At 41.1% G+C, this 17,559-nt stretch overlaps 1 protein-coding gene across 1 annotated transcript in view; it reads left to right on the forward strand.

Moving 5' to 3' along the window:
* Nucleotides 1–17,559, forward strand: part of POLR3B (RNA polymerase III subunit B) — a 101,289-nt gene that overhangs the window by 8,676 nt on the left and 75,054 nt on the right. The window contains exons 3-9 of the mRNA XM_038756724.1: nt 182–238; nt 320–384; nt 1,147–1,222; nt 4,531–4,631; nt 6,233–6,324; nt 7,589–7,706; nt 10,693–10,801. Coding sequence (XP_038612652.1) covers nt 182–238; nt 320–384; nt 1,147–1,222; nt 4,531–4,631; nt 6,233–6,324; nt 7,589–7,706; nt 10,693–10,801 — 618 coding nt within the window. The remainder of the gene's footprint in view (nt 1–181; nt 239–319; nt 385–1,146; nt 1,223–4,530; nt 4,632–6,232; nt 6,325–7,588; nt 7,707–10,692; nt 10,802–17,559) is intronic.

Raw genomic sequence — 17,559 nt, forward strand, 5'->3', positions numbered from 1 at the left:
AAAGCCCTCCTGTTAATCCCAGCTCCAAAGCCCAGAGATCCTTCCGCAGTGACAATCAGCACAGGCCCAGGAGAGGGAAAATGATGAAATGTAAGTTCCCCGATGCATAAAGGAGAATAGAATCAAATGATTAGTACCTTATTGCCCTCCTGATTCTAATGCTTGCCTTTGGTCTGTCTAGGTGAAAGGGCTTGTGAAACAGCACATCGATTCGTTCAATTATTTCATCAACGTAGAGGTGAGCATCAAGTCTTGAAGAAAGACAAACGGCATTACTTGGCAGTCTCTTTCTTCTCTAATTTTTCTCTTTAACCTGCAGATAAAGAAGATCATGAAAGCAAATGAAAAGGTCACAAGTGACGCAGACCCCATGTGGTACTTGAAGTAAGGAATAGGTTAAGTCGGAGCATTGTTTTTGAGTAATGCTTCTGCAGTCAGTCATTTGTTCAGCAGCTTTCATAATTCTCATGGTGACATTTGTTAAGTGCTTACTATGTGCCATGTACTATGTACTCTCCCCCTTTTAGACTGTGAGCCCACTGTTGGGTAGGGACTGTCTCTATATGTTGCCAATTTGTACTTCCCAAGCACTTAGTACAGTGCTCTGCACATTGTAAGCGCTCAATAAGTACGATTGATAATGATGATGATGCCAAGCACTAGCACTAAGCACAGCCCTGAGCAGATCAAAGGACTTTTAGGCTTCTTGGGAATCAGTCAAACAATTGAGAGGGAAGAGGGTAATTATGAAGTTCTTAGAGTTCTGTTGACTCCAGACTAGGTACCATGTAGAAAAGATAGTTTGTGGCTTCACTCTCCTGCTTTAGTGAAACTAACAGACCTAAAGTAATAATTTAAGTGAATACTGTCATATATTGATGTACACCAAATTTTGAAGGTAATTCAAATAGATACTGAAGGATTATACTTTTCCGTTGAAGTATTCTGTAGGAGGTCAGATATTCTTTACCTCCAAAACAGTTGCAAATTGGAATTATGCTTGTGCCAATCATTCATTTTACACTTCAGCGTTGATAAAAATAGCATGTTTCAAGGTATGGCCCTAGAATGGGAGGGGAAATGAGCCCTTGCTCTTCCACAGTCATGAGAGACATGAAACTGACAGTAGAATTCTTTACGTTTCAGATACCTTAATATCTATGTGGGTCTTCCAGATGTTGAAGAAAGCTTTAACGTTACGAGACCAGTATCTCCTCATGAGGTAATCATCATCAATCGTATTTATTGAGTGCTTACTATGTGCAGAGCACTGTACTAAGCGCTTAGTAATGGCGTAATGAGGTAATGAATAATGAGGTAATGGCGGAGCCTAATTTTTGTTTTTCTTGCTGGTTGTGAGATGCACATACAGCCAACTGCACCTTTGTATTCCACCCTGGCGGGTGGATTTGGGCCTGTTAATCAATCTGTTTGGGAGATTGCAGTCACCTTCAGCTGCTGTAGCTTTTGTTTGCCTCCACACCAGCTGTAAATGCAGCCAGTTAGTTACTAACTCTACTTAGTAACTAGTAGCTAGCCAGTTAGTTACCCTGGGGTAACCTTGGGGTTTCAGTAGACTGAGGCTGGCAACTCATACCCACAGTTTAAACCATCCCCCACCCGCCCCAGTGTTCCGTAAGTGGTTTTCCCAAATAGTGACCCTTTCCTGAGTTCACCAGACTTAATAGGGAGTGGAATGTGAATGATTCAGGATAGACTGGTTTTTCTTTTATCTATAGATCAGTTCAGTAATAATCATGGTATTTGTTAAGTGCTTATCGTGTGGAAGCAGTGTACTGAGGTAGCTTGCACACTTACTCTAATGCTAACCTTCTCGCTATACCTTGATTCGTCCAGCTCACTGCCGACCTCTCGCCCACATCCTGCCTCTGGCCTGGAATATCCTCCTTCCTCGTATCAGACAGATAATTACTCTCTTCCACTTCAAAGCCTTATTGAAGGAACATCTCCAAGAAGCTTTCCTTGACTAGGCCCTCCTCTTCTCTTGTCCGATTCCCTTCTGCATCACCCTGACCTGCTCCCTTCATTTATCCTCCCAGCCCCACAGCACATATTCATTCATTCATTCAATTGTATTTATTGAGCGCTTACTGTGTGCAGAGCACTGTACTAAGCGCTTGGGAAGTACAAGTTGGCAACATATAGAGACATATACATATGTATATAACTGTAATTTATTTATTTATTCATTCAATCAATCAATCGTATTTATTCAGCGCTTACTGTGTGCAGAGCACTGTACTAAGCGCTTGGGAAGTACAAGTTGGCAACATATAGAGACAGTCCCTACCCAACAGTGGGCTCACAGTCTAAAAGGGGGAGACAGAGAACAAAACCAAACATACTAACAAAATAAAATATGTCTGTTAAAGTCTGTCTCCCCCTCTAGACCGTGAGCTTACTGTGGGCAGGGAAGGTGTCTGTTGTTGTATTCATGTCTCCCAAGCGCTTAGTACAGTGCTCAGAAGTGCTCAATAAATACGATTGAATGAATTAGTGAATGAAAATGGCAGAGTGGGGTTTGGAGCCCAGGTCCTCCGCACTTATGGGTGCAACTTTTTTTGTTCCACATTGTGATCAAAGGTACAACCTTTTTTATTCCACACTCTGATCAACCTAACTTCTAAATGTTTCCTTCATAAAATCCCTGGCAGATGTTCAATTTTAACTGGGAAATTCAAGTCATCCATACTCTCATCTGTACAGATCTCCAATTTTTACTCCCATTCCCACCAAAAGAGAGCCATCTGGTGGATTCATTTATGTTTTGCCTCAGAAAGGAAAGGAAAGGAAAGGAAAACTGGATGTTTACTTGTAATATCTAGCTTTCCTCACAACTTCTGGGAAATGAGGCCCCCAAAGTCCACTGAAAGACAAATAAGGATACCAAATGTTGGTGTATAATGTTTATTATTTAGATTAAAAGTAGTGTGGCCTAGAAGAAAGAGCATGGGAATCAGGAAACAGATTCTAATCCGGGGCCTGCTGTGTGACTTTAGACAAGACCCATAACCTGTCTGGGTAACTGCTCTCCCCATCTGTGAGTCCCATGGAGAAAGGGACTTTGATCTGATTATTTCGTATCTAACTCTCGGTCCAGAAGGAGTGCTTATTAAATACTGCAGCTACATAAAATGTAACCCACAAGAATGATCAGATCATCATCAATCGTATTTATTGAGCACTTACTATGTGCAGAGCACTGTACTAAGCGCTTGGGAAGTACAAATTGATAATCACAATAATAATCACAAAAATAATCCCAGCCAATTTAAAAACATATATGCCAGGAGCCTTGACCCATTGCAAAAACTCGTAATACATGTGTGTTGATGTGTCAACTTCCACAAAGAAATGAGTAGGATAATAATGTCATATTTTTAGTTAAGTAGGACGGGGCAGTGAACCCTACTGTAGCTGGGTGTAAATCACCAAGGTAATTTTCAAACTGTGTTTTAGCTTTCATCTTCACTTTACCCCAGAAGGCTCTTCTTGCCAACCTCAACCTCCAGCAATGACCCATTTCAGTTCACGCAAACTTTTGATTCTCTGTTTAGGGGATCATCCATTCATTCCTTCCCTTCTTTTTGACTACTTCATTGTCAGTGAATTTTCATAACACTAATGTCGGGTGGGGAAAGAAAGAGGGTGCTTCTCTTTATCAGTTTTATATATTTTTAGCAGGTCTGGTAGAAGTCTTAGAGAGGAAACCAAAATTATTGCCCAAAATTAGGTTTTTGGATCATCTGAAAATTCCATTTATACAGTTATTGCTGTTCCTTGTACTTCATATAATGGATAATGAACCACTCTTACTGATCTGTGCACTTCCTTACTCAGTCTCATCAGAGCTTCCATGCCTGTCTCCTCCAAATCCTCATCAGCCCAAATTTACTCTCCTTTTGGAAATGTAATTTAGGGCAACTCAGCAGGTTTCCTGAACCTTTTATGGTGTTATGTTTCTCTCCCCCCACCCATTTGTTCAAACAAGTTTCTACAGTTCCCTGGGTATTCTGTCAGATTCACAATCCATCCTTGAAATACTTGTTTCTACAGTCACAAACTCTTCTTGCTTAGGTAGAGAGGTTTTTTTTATTATTATTACTAGTTGAATGATTTTCTAAGGTCTCTGTACAAAGGCAAACTAAAGGCCTACAAAATGCTACGCCTCTTAGGAGTCAATCCTAGCAGTTTGGTAATGACAGCGTGCCAGGTCATGAAGTAATGGAATTCCAGATCTGGGTTTATTGCTCCATTCAAAGGTGGGTAGGGTGTGAACACAGTAGTAGCCTCCCACCCTTATTTTACTCTCTTTTAAAAAGATTGAGGAGCTTCCTTGAGAGAAATTGCCGGACCCTCCTAAAGCAGAGATCCATGTGATTCTGGGTATTATAGCAAGGAGGATTGAGTGTGGGACTTGTTCTTGCTATGAAGAGGACTTCAAGGCCCTCGATATCCTCCACCTACCTTGAGAGATTGAAATGTTGGTAATTGTGATTTCTGTTTTAGTGCCGTTTGAGAGACATGACATACTCTGCCCCAATTACCGTGGATATTGAATACACCCGCGGTAGCCAGAGGATTATCCGCAATGCCTTACCCATCGGCAGGTGAGAAACAGAATGGGGGTGGGAGATAACAAGGTGAGTGTCAGGGTGTGTGTTGAGGGACGAGGTAGGGTTTATATTTGTTAGAAAAATACATCTAATCCAAGAAGTATGTCTCATGCTTCTATGGTACTTTCCCAAGTGCTTAGTACAGTAACACTGCACCCAGTGGATCCTCAGTAAATACTGTTACTATCACCAAACCATGGGTGTTGCATTCTTGCAAAACCCCATACTACAGAAAAGTAACACTGTAGTCGTCTTGGAGTCCAGCACACATCAATGTGTATGAGCCATTTCTTCTGACTCTACAGTGTCCTGGATCCAAACAGAGTCATGTTGTCAGGTGTTCCCTAGTTCCCTAACAACGTGCTAGCCCAAACATGTATGAAGACTGTCATCCTGGCAGAGTGGGGTGTACTGGGTTTGACATTAATGAAAATTAATTTTCCCCTTTTCAAGTTGTGGTCATTCACTAGGCAGAACAATCCTTTTTTAGGAAGCCTCTCTCGGTCGGCTCATTTTACTAGGTTTCATTTGCATTTATTTCAAAGCTTAACCAAAGATTGGGAACTGCCTAGAGAGGCAAGAAATCTAGTTCACAAAGAAGATTATGGAAGGGAAGGTAGGAAGATCAGCCCAGGAGCAAAGGCCACCATTCTTTTTGTAGGGTTTCCTTCTCCACTGAGAAAATTGAATGGCTAAAATAATCAAATGCCAGGATCCAAGCCCATGTTTCACTCTTAATGGTCATAATATTTTTTATGTCATGTCAAAGATCGGTACCAGGAATAAATAGAGAATCTTTTCATTTGACCCCTAAAACAGAAGGCACCTGAAATGACATAAGCCAGTCAGGCAGATAAGCTCATCAGAGTTCCTGGAGTTGGACTGGTGATATATCATTCTAGAAATGTTGATCTTCTCTGAACTGTGCAGTCCCCACTAACATCTGCAGATCCTGATTTTCCTACCCAAAATTTTTCTTCAAGATCTACTTGTCCGGTACAGGCACAGTTTATAGTACCGACAGAAACGGGTCAAACAAATGTAGTTAAGTGTAAAGATTCAGTTTTTCTCCTTTTGGTTCAAATATAGTAAGCTTTTTTCAGGGCCTGAACATGGGAGCCCACAGACCTGGCTTTCTTACCTGAATTCCACCATTGGCCAGCTGTGTGACTGTACATATACTCTATCTACTTATCTGAAAAATGGGGATAATAGGATTATTTCACAGGGGTATTGTTAGGATAAACTGTAATGGTTGATGTAAAAGTCTTTTGGAAAACACTTTTCAAAACCACGATATAAATTCCAGTTATTATTATCTGGTCATTTCCAAACAGTCGAGAGTGTACCACATTCCAAGGGTAGCAAACCTTTTGCATTATAGAATGGACATTGAAGTATACTCTGGCTTGCTTTTGGTTTTCCTTTGGGGGCTGCCTCCTAGTACTTTAGCTTAAGGTAGAAATTATATTTTTGGTTATATTTTTGGTTTGTTTTGGCTTTTGGCAGTGAAGCCCAGTGAGATTTTCCTATTGCAGTTTTCTCATTTCATAATGTAATTTGAATATGATGGAAATTTTCCTTTTAAAAAACAGAATGCCCATAATGCTGCGCAGCTCCAACTGTGTTCTGACAGGGAAGACTCCAGCCGAATTCGCCAAGCTAAATGAATGCCCGTTAGATCCAGGTAGGTTTTTCTAATCCTTTGATTTTTACATATCAATTGTTATTTTCTTATAAGGTTTCAAAATGTTTCCTCCTAAACGAAGCAAAGCCTCTCTAGCTTATAATCGTCCGTGCCAGAACTCCATGTCATTGGATTCAGAAATCTTGAAACTCAGAACGATACCGCGGTCCTGCATTCTCCCCTGGAGAAGCATGCATTTCTAGCTGCTTTTACCCATCAGTTCATTTTTCTTTTTGCAGAAGAATCTCCATGGTGATTCCTTTTCAAAATTTTGGTTTACTTACAGTGGGATGAATTTGTTTAGATCTCTCCTTATCGTTTTTGTTTCATTATTTCTTCCTCCGTCTCCTAAAACAAACAAAAAAATGTTGTAAAAGTACTCTACCCAGCATAATTTTAAAAGATTAAACTCACTGCACCTTAGATTAGCTCCACAGCTGTGAAGAAGCTGCTATCTGACCCAGGGCAAAAATGCCTGTTACAGTTCTGTTCCTCCTTTTAAGATGATTTTAATCTAATTTTTTAAATGCCTTGTACGTTATCCAAATCTTTTCTTAATTTCCTAGATTATTAGTACAACCTTATTTTTTTTAACATTGTTTTGATATATGTTTGAGCTATGGTGCTTTTTACAATCCTAAAAGATGTTGGCAAGGAATATTATCGAATGTGAATTTAGTAGGCTGGAATTGCATCAAAGTGAGGTAGTAAGGAACTTGCCAACTTGTACTTCCCAAGCGCTTAGTACAGTGCTCTGCACACAGTAAGCGCTCAATAAATACGATTGATTGATTGATGTAAAATGATTACAATGGACCAATTTCATACCTCCGTGAAATCTACTCATAGAAATGTTATCGTGACAGCAAAATTGGTTATACTTAGTAGAAAATCACTGTGGATGGACAAAATTTTTTCACCTCTAGCATTGATGTGTTATGTGACTTTGGGCAAGTCGCTCACAATTCTGTGAGTCTCAGCCACTCCATCTGTGATGAGTGCTCTGCACATAGTAAGCGCTCAATAAACACGATTGATGATGATGATGATGAGGTAACAGTTTTACCATCTGACTGCCTCATTAGACTATTTTGCAGACACTCCTTCTGTCAGTAAGGTAGCCCGTGTAAATGCCTGGCAGTAAAGATTTTGCACCAGAGACAATTGTGTATCATTAGTGATGTCGCACTCCATAGCCATGAAGGCATATAACCATCATACTTAATTTGCAACCACAATCATTCTTTTTAACTACTTTGGGCAGGTGGCTACTTCATCGTTAAAGGGGTAGAAAAGGTCATTCTCATTCAAGAACAGTTATCCAAAAACAGGATCATTGTGGAAGCCGACAGAAAAGGGGCAGTCGGGGCCTCAGTTACCAGGTATGTGTCATTTTCTAGGAAATGTTAAAGTTTCATTATAGCGATTGTCTCAGGTACACAAATTCCAACTCTTTTATCTGAAGGCAGTGAGCATCATTGGCTGCTTACAGTTGTTTAATTAAAGTATTTGTTAAGTGCTTACTTCGTGCCAGGCACTGTTCTAAATGTTAGGGTAGATACCAGATAATCGGGTCGGACACAGTCCCTGTCCCACAAAGCGCTCACGGTTTCAATCCCCATTTTACAGATGAGGGAACTGAGGCACAGAGAAGTGAATTGACTTGCCCGAGGTCAGACAGCGGACAAGTGGCGGAGCCGGGTTAGAACTCATGACCTTTAGACTCCCAAATCCATGCTGTATCCACTAGACCATGCTTCTTATTATTATTATGGTATTTGTTAAGCACTTACTATGTGCCAAGCACTGTTCTGAGCACTGGGGTAGATACAAGGTAATTGGGTTGTCCCACGTGGGTCTCACAGTCTCAATCCCCATTTCACAGATGAGGTAACTGAGGCACCGAGAAGTTAAGTGACTTGCCCAAGGTCTCACAGCAGACAACAATAATAATAATAATAATAATAATAATGATGTTGGTATTTGTTAAGCGCTTACTATATAATAATAATAATAATAATGGCATTTATTAAGCGCTTACTATGTGCAAAGCACTGTTATGCTAAGCACTGTTCTAAGTGCTGGGGTAGATACAAGGTAATTGGGTTGTCCCACGTGGGGCTCACAGTCTTAACCCCCATTTTACAGATGAGGTAACTGAGGCACAGAGAAGTGAAGTGACTTGCCCAAGGTCACACAGCTGACAAGTGGTGGAGGCGGGATTAGAACCCACAACCTCTGACTCCCAAGCCCGTGCTCTTGCCCCTAAGCCATGCTGCTTCCCATAGTTTAGAGAACTAATCCCTTGAAATGTAGAAATTTTATTATACATCAGAATATTTAAGAATAGGAATACTTGAGATCTGGTTGCAGATTTAGGTAAAGATGGTGTTGAAATCTCAGATTAAAATCGAAGAGGGCCTGAGTCTCTTCGCAGCCTCACAAGGTTTTAAGGCTCACCTTAAACTTAAACACCTTTTAGACTGTGAGTCCACTGTTGGGTAGGGATTGTCTCTATGTGTTGCCAGTTTGTACTTCCCAAGCGCTTAGTACAGTGCTCTGCACACAGTAAGCACTCAATAAATACGATTGATTGATTAAACACGTTCCACAGAGGTTCGCGAACTAGTGTGGCCGATGCGTGGACAATGTTCCTTGCAAGGCGGGGAGGTGACTCATCTATATGGGGATTAGAATTGATTATGGCCCCAAACAACACTCTCTAGTTGTTATTCCTCTACTGTATGGCCACTCCAGAATTCTCATCAGACCTTAAGAGCCAGGAGGAGGTCTTGGGAGCATCCAGTCTGACATATCTTCAGGGAGTTGCCAGCACTAGACCTGAGGGCGGTTGCATGAAAAGATATCTGCTTCCGGCCTTTCCAGAGGCCGGAGAACGCTTAGCCAAGAATTGAGAGAAGTGGCTCATAGGCAGAAAACATTGTTTTTTCAGGACGCAGTCTGTGCGCCAGGTCATCTTATATAGGCTTTTTGGAGTTTTAACAACGCCACAGATCAAAATTCTAAATACGTTTGACAACTTCCAGGTCCATAATTTGGATAAAATTGTTAATAGCTAAATACGGGAGCAGAGCGTGACCCGAAGGCTTTGCATCCTGTTGACTCAGTTTGCAGTGATGTCTTGTTTATTCCCTCATCAAAGGTTGGGGGAGGGAGTAGTAGGATTGGGAGCTTTGTTTTTTCATCTGTTATAGTACAAATCTTTGTAAGTATTCAGTTGTTATTCCTTGTACTTGGGTCTGTACCCTTTAAGCATTTAATATCCACCCGGCCTTCAGCCCCACAGCCCTTGGTACATATCTGTAATTTATTTTCATGTATGTCCCCCCCTTCTAGACTGTAAGATCCTTGTAGGCGGGGACCATGTCTACCAAGTCAGTTGTATTGTACTCACCCGTGTGCAGAGTACAGTGCTCAGCAGAAAGGAAGCACTCAGTAAATACATGGATTGATTTCTTGATTATATGCTCTTTTGTAGAGCACTGTCTTTCTTTGCACAGTATTGATCCGTGGTACCTAGATTTGATCCTGGGTACCTACCTCCTGCTAGACTGTAAACTTTTTGAGGGCAGGGATTGGGACTACCACCTCTTGTATTCATCCAAACAGTACAGTACTTTGTACAGAGTACATGCTCAATAAACTTTTGCTTGATTGTGCACATTTAGATTGTGAGCCACATGTGGGGCAGAGGAGCTGTGCGATTATCTCAGCTCTACCCCAATTTTTGTATAGTGCCTTAGCATGTAGTAAATGCTTAATAAATGCCGAGAGAAGTCAAAAGTGCAGTAAGGCGAAAGATGAGTTGGTGATTCTGACTCACCGTTGTCACCGACAGAATTTACGAGCATCTACTGCATAAGAAGCTGCGCACTTGGGAAACTTACAGAAAAACATTCCCTACCCTTGAAGATTTTGCCGTCTAATGGGGAAGATAAATCCACAGAAGTAGGCAAATATATGTTAGTTAAAAAATTAGGAGAATAGCTAAAAATGAACAATTACCTATGACTACCAACGAAGCGGCAACGTGTTTCAAAGGTAATAAGAGATCGTAAACAAAAGTTTAGTAGATGACGTTCCAATCAACATTCAGAGGAAATTCATAGAAGCAGGGAGATAGACCTGATGACTTATTGAAATCCCTTTTCCTTTCTGATTCTATACACGCTGTGATTGGGTGTGGCAGTACTCCTTGATTTTCATGTAAAAATGGGCAGGGAAGGGGGATTTCAAAATGTGTTAAGTGATTCCTTTCGTTGAAATTTTTTTATGGCTTTGGGGGGCGGGAAATGGGATTATTTTTTCTGTATATATGAAACTTAATTTAATTGTTTCTGTCTGTAGTTCCACCCATGAGAAGAAGAGCAGAACCAATATGGCTGTGAAACAAGGAAGATTTTACCTGAGACACAACACTTTGTCTGAAGATATACCCATTGCAATCATATTTAAGGTAGCATAGCTAATGTTTAATTGTGCAAAGTGGATCCTTAACTCCTCATGTTTCTGGCACACTAAGCGTACTTTAAAAGTCATTGGCAATTCACTAGATGGAACAGATTCCCAAATTACAAGCGATAAAAATTAGGTCTAGTGTCATTTCAGTACGAAAGTCCTGTGTTTCAGATGAGTTATGATATATTCTGAAAAGTACCATATGATGGGCTTTCTGGGAGAAATTAAGACTTCAGTTTTTCCCGAGATTCCTTTTCATACATCCTGGAAGTGAAGCAGTGCATTTATTTTCTCCAAGCAGTATCCTAATAAATTTACAAATTGTATATTTCTTATCCACTTTGCAGAACTGGTTTACACATTTTCAAAAGTGCCAGAAGAATTTGCAGCTGACTCTGCTGAGAAGAGCAGGTTCAAAGAGCCTTCATTTACGGAGTATGAAGGATCATTGTATTGTCTCAACTGTAGTCAGCTGAAAGGAAATGAACTTAAATCAGTCCATTAATGGATCGCATTTATTGAGGGCCTGCTCTGTGCAGAGCACTGAACTATATGCTTGAGAGAGTACAAAATAAGCAAAATTGCTAGGCACATTCACCGCTCAAAAGGAGCTCACAATCTGAAGAGGAGCTTAGTCTAGTCTCGAGCTATAGAATGAGGGATTCAAGTTAGCCATAAGGTGTTTAGAGAGATTTTAGGGACCTTCCCAGTGAAGGTGGCTTTGCAAGGCCGAATCCTAATTTTCTAAAATGCTAATCTCTGGATTATAAAACAGTTTACTAGCTAACCAGTCCCATCCTTTCATTGAGCCAAGTAACCTCTTCCCGTTAGTGTTTCAATATGTTGGGATTGGGTTTCAGCAGAGGGCAGTACATTCTCAAACATCAGCACAATTCTAAGTGGCAAAATTTACACTGGTATTTGGCAAGCCCAAGTTCTGCTTTTTTATAACTAGTGTATGCAGATCAATCAATGGTATTTATTGAGCGCTTACTGTGTGCAGAACACTTAAGCACTTGGGAATTAATAGACAGGTTCTCTGCCCCCAAACCAGCTCACAGTCTTGTGTGTGTGGGGCAGATATTAATATAAATATAATAATATATAATAATAATAATGATGGCACTTATTAAGCGCTTACTATGTGCAAAGCGCTGGGAAAGTTAGAAGGTCATCAGGTTGTCCCACGTGGGGGGGGGGCTCACCGTCTTAATGCCCATTGTACATACAGATGAGGGAACTGAGGCCCAGAGAAGTTGTGACTTGCCCAAAATCACACAGCTGACGGCGGAGCCGGGATTTGAACTGATCAATCAAACTGATGACCTCTGACTCCAAAGCCCGTGCTCTTTCCACTGAGCCACGCTGCTCTCCAGTGGAATATATGTCATTCCATTATTTATTTTTGATATGCACCCGCACATTTTTCATTATCATCCCCATTTATTGAGCTCCCTCAGGGTGCTTGGCATTGTATAAGACCTGACCACCAATTATCAGCTGTGTGACTTTGGGCAAGTCACTTAACTTCTCTGGGCCTCAGTTCCCTCATCTGGAAAATGGGGATTAAGACTGTGAGCCCCCAGTGGGACAGCCTGATCACCTTGTAACCTCCCCAGCGCTTAGAACAGTGCTTTGCACATAGTAAGAGCTTAATGAATGCTATTATTATTATCATTATTATTATTATTATATGAAGCAGATTGAGGCCACAGGAGGGCTTACGGCTGAGGAGGGTGCCCAGAGGTACTGTGTGCCATGGTCGCAGGCTGCCCCTCAAACCCCAGCTGGCCGTCACACAACACGTCCTGTTGACCCCAAGAGACTGGGCAGAAAGTGTCTTGCACAGAGGCACAGCACAATGAAAATCTCAGGCAAATAGAAGGGCCGAGGTTATGGTTGCTGGGCTGTTGAACAGGGAGCCCAATGGGGAAGCAGCAAGACCTAGTGAATAGAGCACAGGCCTAGGAGTCCGAAGGTCATGGGTCCAAATCCTGCCTCTGCCACCTGTCTGCTGCGTGACCCTGGGTGAGTCACTTCACTTCTGTGCCTCAGTTACCTCATCTGTAAAACGGGTACTGAGGCTTTGAGCCCCACATGGGATAGGGACTGTGTCCAACTTGATTTGCTTGTATCCACTCCAGCGCTTAGTACAGTGCCTGGCACATAGTGTTAGCACATACCATCATCATCATCATTTAGTATTTCACTTTTCACCATAAATGGAGAAGACGACCCGGAAAGTTGCCTCTCAAAATGTCCTGCCTTTCTCCAATCAGGATCCCCAGTGGACTGTGACTTAAAAACAAGCAAACAGAAAAAACTAGAGCAGTTAGAAAAATTCAGTTGTACCACAGAGTACTGAAACACTGTGGGACAACGAGAGCAACAATCAGCCAGGAAGAAAAGCTTGTCATTTAGCCGTTTTTAGCGTATAGAGCGAGATCAGACTTTATAATGGCAACTGACTGAAAAGGGTCAGCTAAACTGAATGTTGGAAAATCTACTCTCCTGTGAACGAGGACTTTCAGACAGCTGTTTTGCCATCAGACAACTATTTGAATCAGAGCTTCCGAACTTGCCTGGAAACCTTAATGAACATCTAATGATGCACTTATGGCTATCAGTAAAACAGAAGCCCTGGAAATATCAGCAATGCATCTGTCCTACCATAATGGATAACAGTGAAGAGCTAGAGGGATTGTATAAGGGTTTGGATAGACTCACTGCCCGGGTGCCAACATCTGACAAGCTTGTTGTTATGGGAGATTTCAACACACATATAGGCAGCGATACTAAAACATGGAAAAAATTAATCAGCCCACACAGAACTGGAAAGTTAAAACACAGTGGTCTGTTCCTTCTTAGTGAGCTTGCCAACCATCAGCTTGCAATTAGTAGTACAGTTTTTTGCTTCCCAATAAGTGAAAGAAATCTCGGATGCTCCCAAAATCAAAACAGTGACTCTACTATATTGTTGACCTACAGGAAGGCCTAGGATGCTTGGACTATTCATCTGACCCACTGTTGGTACTTCTTATTTTATTCATTCAAATGACGAGATGGAATCTCGAATACTGAAATTCTGGAACCTGGTCAGTGTACCAGGTCTCTGGCCGTGTTCTTGCAGTGTGGCCTAGTGGAAAGAGCATGTGCTTGAGAGTCAGAGAACTTGGAGTCTAGTCCCGGCTCAGCCACTTGTGTGCTGTGTGACCTTGGGCCTGTCACCTAACTTCTCTGGGCCTAAGTTTCCTTATCTGGAAAATGGGGATTGAGACTGTGAGCCCCACGTGGGACAGGGACTGTGTCCAACGCAATTTGGTTGTATCCACCCCAGTGCTTTTGTGGGAAGGTTGGATATTAGTAAAAAAAAAAAAAGTTATGATTGTCAATGAGTCCTTTATATAATGGTATTTGTTAAATGTTTATTGTGTGGTAGACACATGGGTTGGACACATGGTGGGGCTCATAGTCTTCATTCCCATTTTACAGATGAGGTAACTGAGGCATAGATTAGTTAAGTGACTTAGCCAAGGTCACACAGCAGACAAGAGGCAGAGCTGGAATTAGAACCCCAAGGCCCATGCCCTTTCTACTAGGCCATGCTGCTTTATGCAGTAAGCATTGATTTTGTAAGGAAACGTACTTTTCTATATTTAACTGAGGTGAAAAGATAAAAAACAATTCTCGTTTTTTGTCCTTTAGGAGAAGCACTTAGGAATGACAGGTTGGATTTTAAAAGTGTTTCAATAGAATAGATTGACTTATAGATTCCTTACCTATTTTTGAGATTCACTCCATTCTACTTTTTCAGTTTACTAACCTTCCAACATAGGCATAGAAGCATACCGCAAATCCTTCATTTCTTTTTCCTCTTCCTCTTGCTTCTCTATCTTTTGAAGCGATATCTCAAAATAGAGTCCTTTTACGGAGTGAATTTTTCCCCCTACCCAAAAAAAACCGCTGGAACTGTAGATTTCTAGGTCCATGTTGTCTGGGAGATCAGGTGGAGTTGGAGATTTATAGTCCCCGGAATTGTTCATTTCAGAGATCAGAATTGGAAAGCATGGGGTAGTGTTTAAAGGTGGTAAAATCGTGGTCGCTCCTTTTAAGTCCTCCATATTCTACTTTTTCCCCTCGGCCAGGTGTGTGTTTTCCTGCTGACATCTGTACATTTGACATCTGACATTTGAACATCTGCTCTGTGTTTTTCATTGTTTTTTCACCTGAGCTCAGTTTTGGTATATCCCTAATTTGGGGGAGAGCGGGGGAAGGCGAACCCTGCTTTTAATCCTTACATGATGAGTATCCAAGAGGAAGTTGGGATTTCATGTCACTTTTGTTCAGAGAGGATGTTGGGCAAGACACCAGCACAAAATCCCACCCCGTTTTCTTATTGAAATCATTAGGGTGCTCCAGGCCCTTGAGCCAGTGCTGAAATGTAGTGGCTATGTTGTTTCTGAACGTAGTTACTGTAGCTCCAATTTTTATCTCATTACTAGGGTGAAATTATTTGCAGTACCTGGGGTATGAAGGGGACCACATAAAACTAGTTTTTGGAGGTCTAAAATATGAAATAAGGTGAAATAGTTGGGCATGTTGCAAGGGTTTCTATAGCAATCCGTATCCCTTCTTTGCAGCTCAGACTCCTGATGGCTAAATAGGTTGTAAAGTAGAAGTTTGGGCACTAGAACTGGAGACTCTTTGATGATAACCCAACTTAAGCGATCACCACTGTAGTTCACTGACCAAATGTAGGAAGCGTTTAGTCCTTTTGGAATGGAGTGCTGGAAATACCCCCTTATTTTCCTGCACATATGGTGTCATTTACCCATTGTGCCCGGCTCATTTTTGCTTATAAGCTTAGAGATGTTTGTCGGATCTAAGAAGACTACATCTCCATCAGCGGGAGCCCCTCCCAGCCGCAGAGCTTTTTCGAAATGAATGTAGTCTTCCGAGCATAAGTATAATGCAAGCAAAGGTCTTTTCGAATCTCCGCATAATTGTACATTGAGTTTGGCAGTTTAACATCAATACTTTCAACCAGGCAGTCCAGAAATCTTTAGCTGCTGAGAGGTCACTCACTGACTTTTCAGCAAGGAGCTAAATTTGAGGCGTACGTTTTTCCCGATGAAGTTACAGGGCACTATGCAATTTATGGTCCACTGCAGAGTGGTTTGGACTGCTTTTGAGCCCAAGAAACCAAAACAGCCATCAAACTGTAAGCGGATGTCTATTTCCTTAGCTCAGTCATTACAAGGTACATTTGATGGTAGGTTCTAATGAGTGGAGTAAGGAAATCTACGTCAGCTTTTGGCTTCAATTTTATGAATTTCAGTTGGAGAAGGCAACTGCTCATTTCCAGAGGGTTGTTATTCTAGTCTCTTAGAGATTCAGCCCTATGAACGCAATCAACAGAACTCAAAATTCCAAATTAAAGATCTTCTCTATTCCTCTGTTAGTAAAAGATTATTCCCTTTGGCACCCCCAGCACCATAGCAGATTTCTTCTAAATGCCCCAGTAATCCTTCTGAAGTGTTTCTTAGTCTCCGTAACAGGTCATACTTATTTTCCCCTCTCAATTTTTCAGTCCCTCTATTCTTAATCACCAATACAGTCCCCTCCCTTTTGAGGGTTAACATAGAAAATATGTAAAGTATTTTTCCATAATCCCTGTTTTAAAATATAAAAAGAATTATCAGAAGTGGAGGATCTGCTCAGTTTTCCTCCAGCTCCTCAGAATACTAAAGAAAGAATATGGGCAGCAGTAAGAAATCTATAAACTATAAGGAAGACCTTGACAGTAATCAGATACTGGAACTAGCTTCTATTTAAGGTTAAGTTTCCACCCTTGGAGATCATCTACAAAGATGTGCCTATGATGGTTTAGGTATTGCCTTACAAATTATTAGAAAGCATCCTGAGGCCTTTCCGAGTCTAGGATGCTATGAAAGTTACTGTTTCCATTTTCAGTTTTTATCTAGGCTAGTTACTGGATTTATCTCCTTCAATGAAGAAAAACAACTTATGTTGTCTATTTTTAAAATGCTAATTGTGAAATTGTTATGAAAGTATATACACCAGGGAATGAGGTGTTCTTTATTCGAGTTGCGATGTTGGTTGGTATAAGCATGTTAATAATTGTATTCTGCAGTTCTTTCTCTTGGTGTGCCATCAAAGATATCATCATTATTTTTATTACTACTTTTATTACTATTTGTTAAGCGCTTACTATGTGAAAAGCACCATTCTAGGCAGTGGAGTAGATAGATATAAGTCAATCAGTCTGCAAAGGAGGGAGATCAGGTATTGGATCCCCATTTTACAGGTGAGGAAACTGAGGCTCAGAGAAGTGAAGTGACTTGCCCAAAGTTATCTTGCAGGCATCTGGCAGAGGTAGGATTAGAACCCAAGTCCTGTGACTCTCAGACCCGTCATCTTTCCATTAGGCCATGTTGCTTTGCATGAGAAATTTTCCAGCCCCCTATTTGACTGGTTGGCCACTGCTCCTGTTTTTCTTCCAGTTGTGCCCTCTCCATGCCTTTTCTAGCTATTGATTTTATCTTTTAGAAAAATGAAATCGTTGATTTCTAAGAAATGATAGATCAGTGAGATTTTTGAGAAGGAAATGCATGGATGCTCCTTGCTTTTAGTAAAAGTTGGCTAGCTACATTTGACTCTATTGAATTATGAGCCATGGATTTGGGGAAACTTGCATATAAAGAATTGTGATAGTTGATCTTGGAAACTTCCAAC

The sequence above is a fragment of the Tachyglossus aculeatus genome, chromosome 14 (genome assembly GCF_015852505.1).
Source record: "Tachyglossus aculeatus isolate mTacAcu1 chromosome 14, mTacAcu1.pri, whole genome shotgun sequence".
Classification (NCBI taxonomy): Eukaryota; Metazoa; Chordata; class Mammalia; order Monotremata; family Tachyglossidae; genus Tachyglossus; species Tachyglossus aculeatus.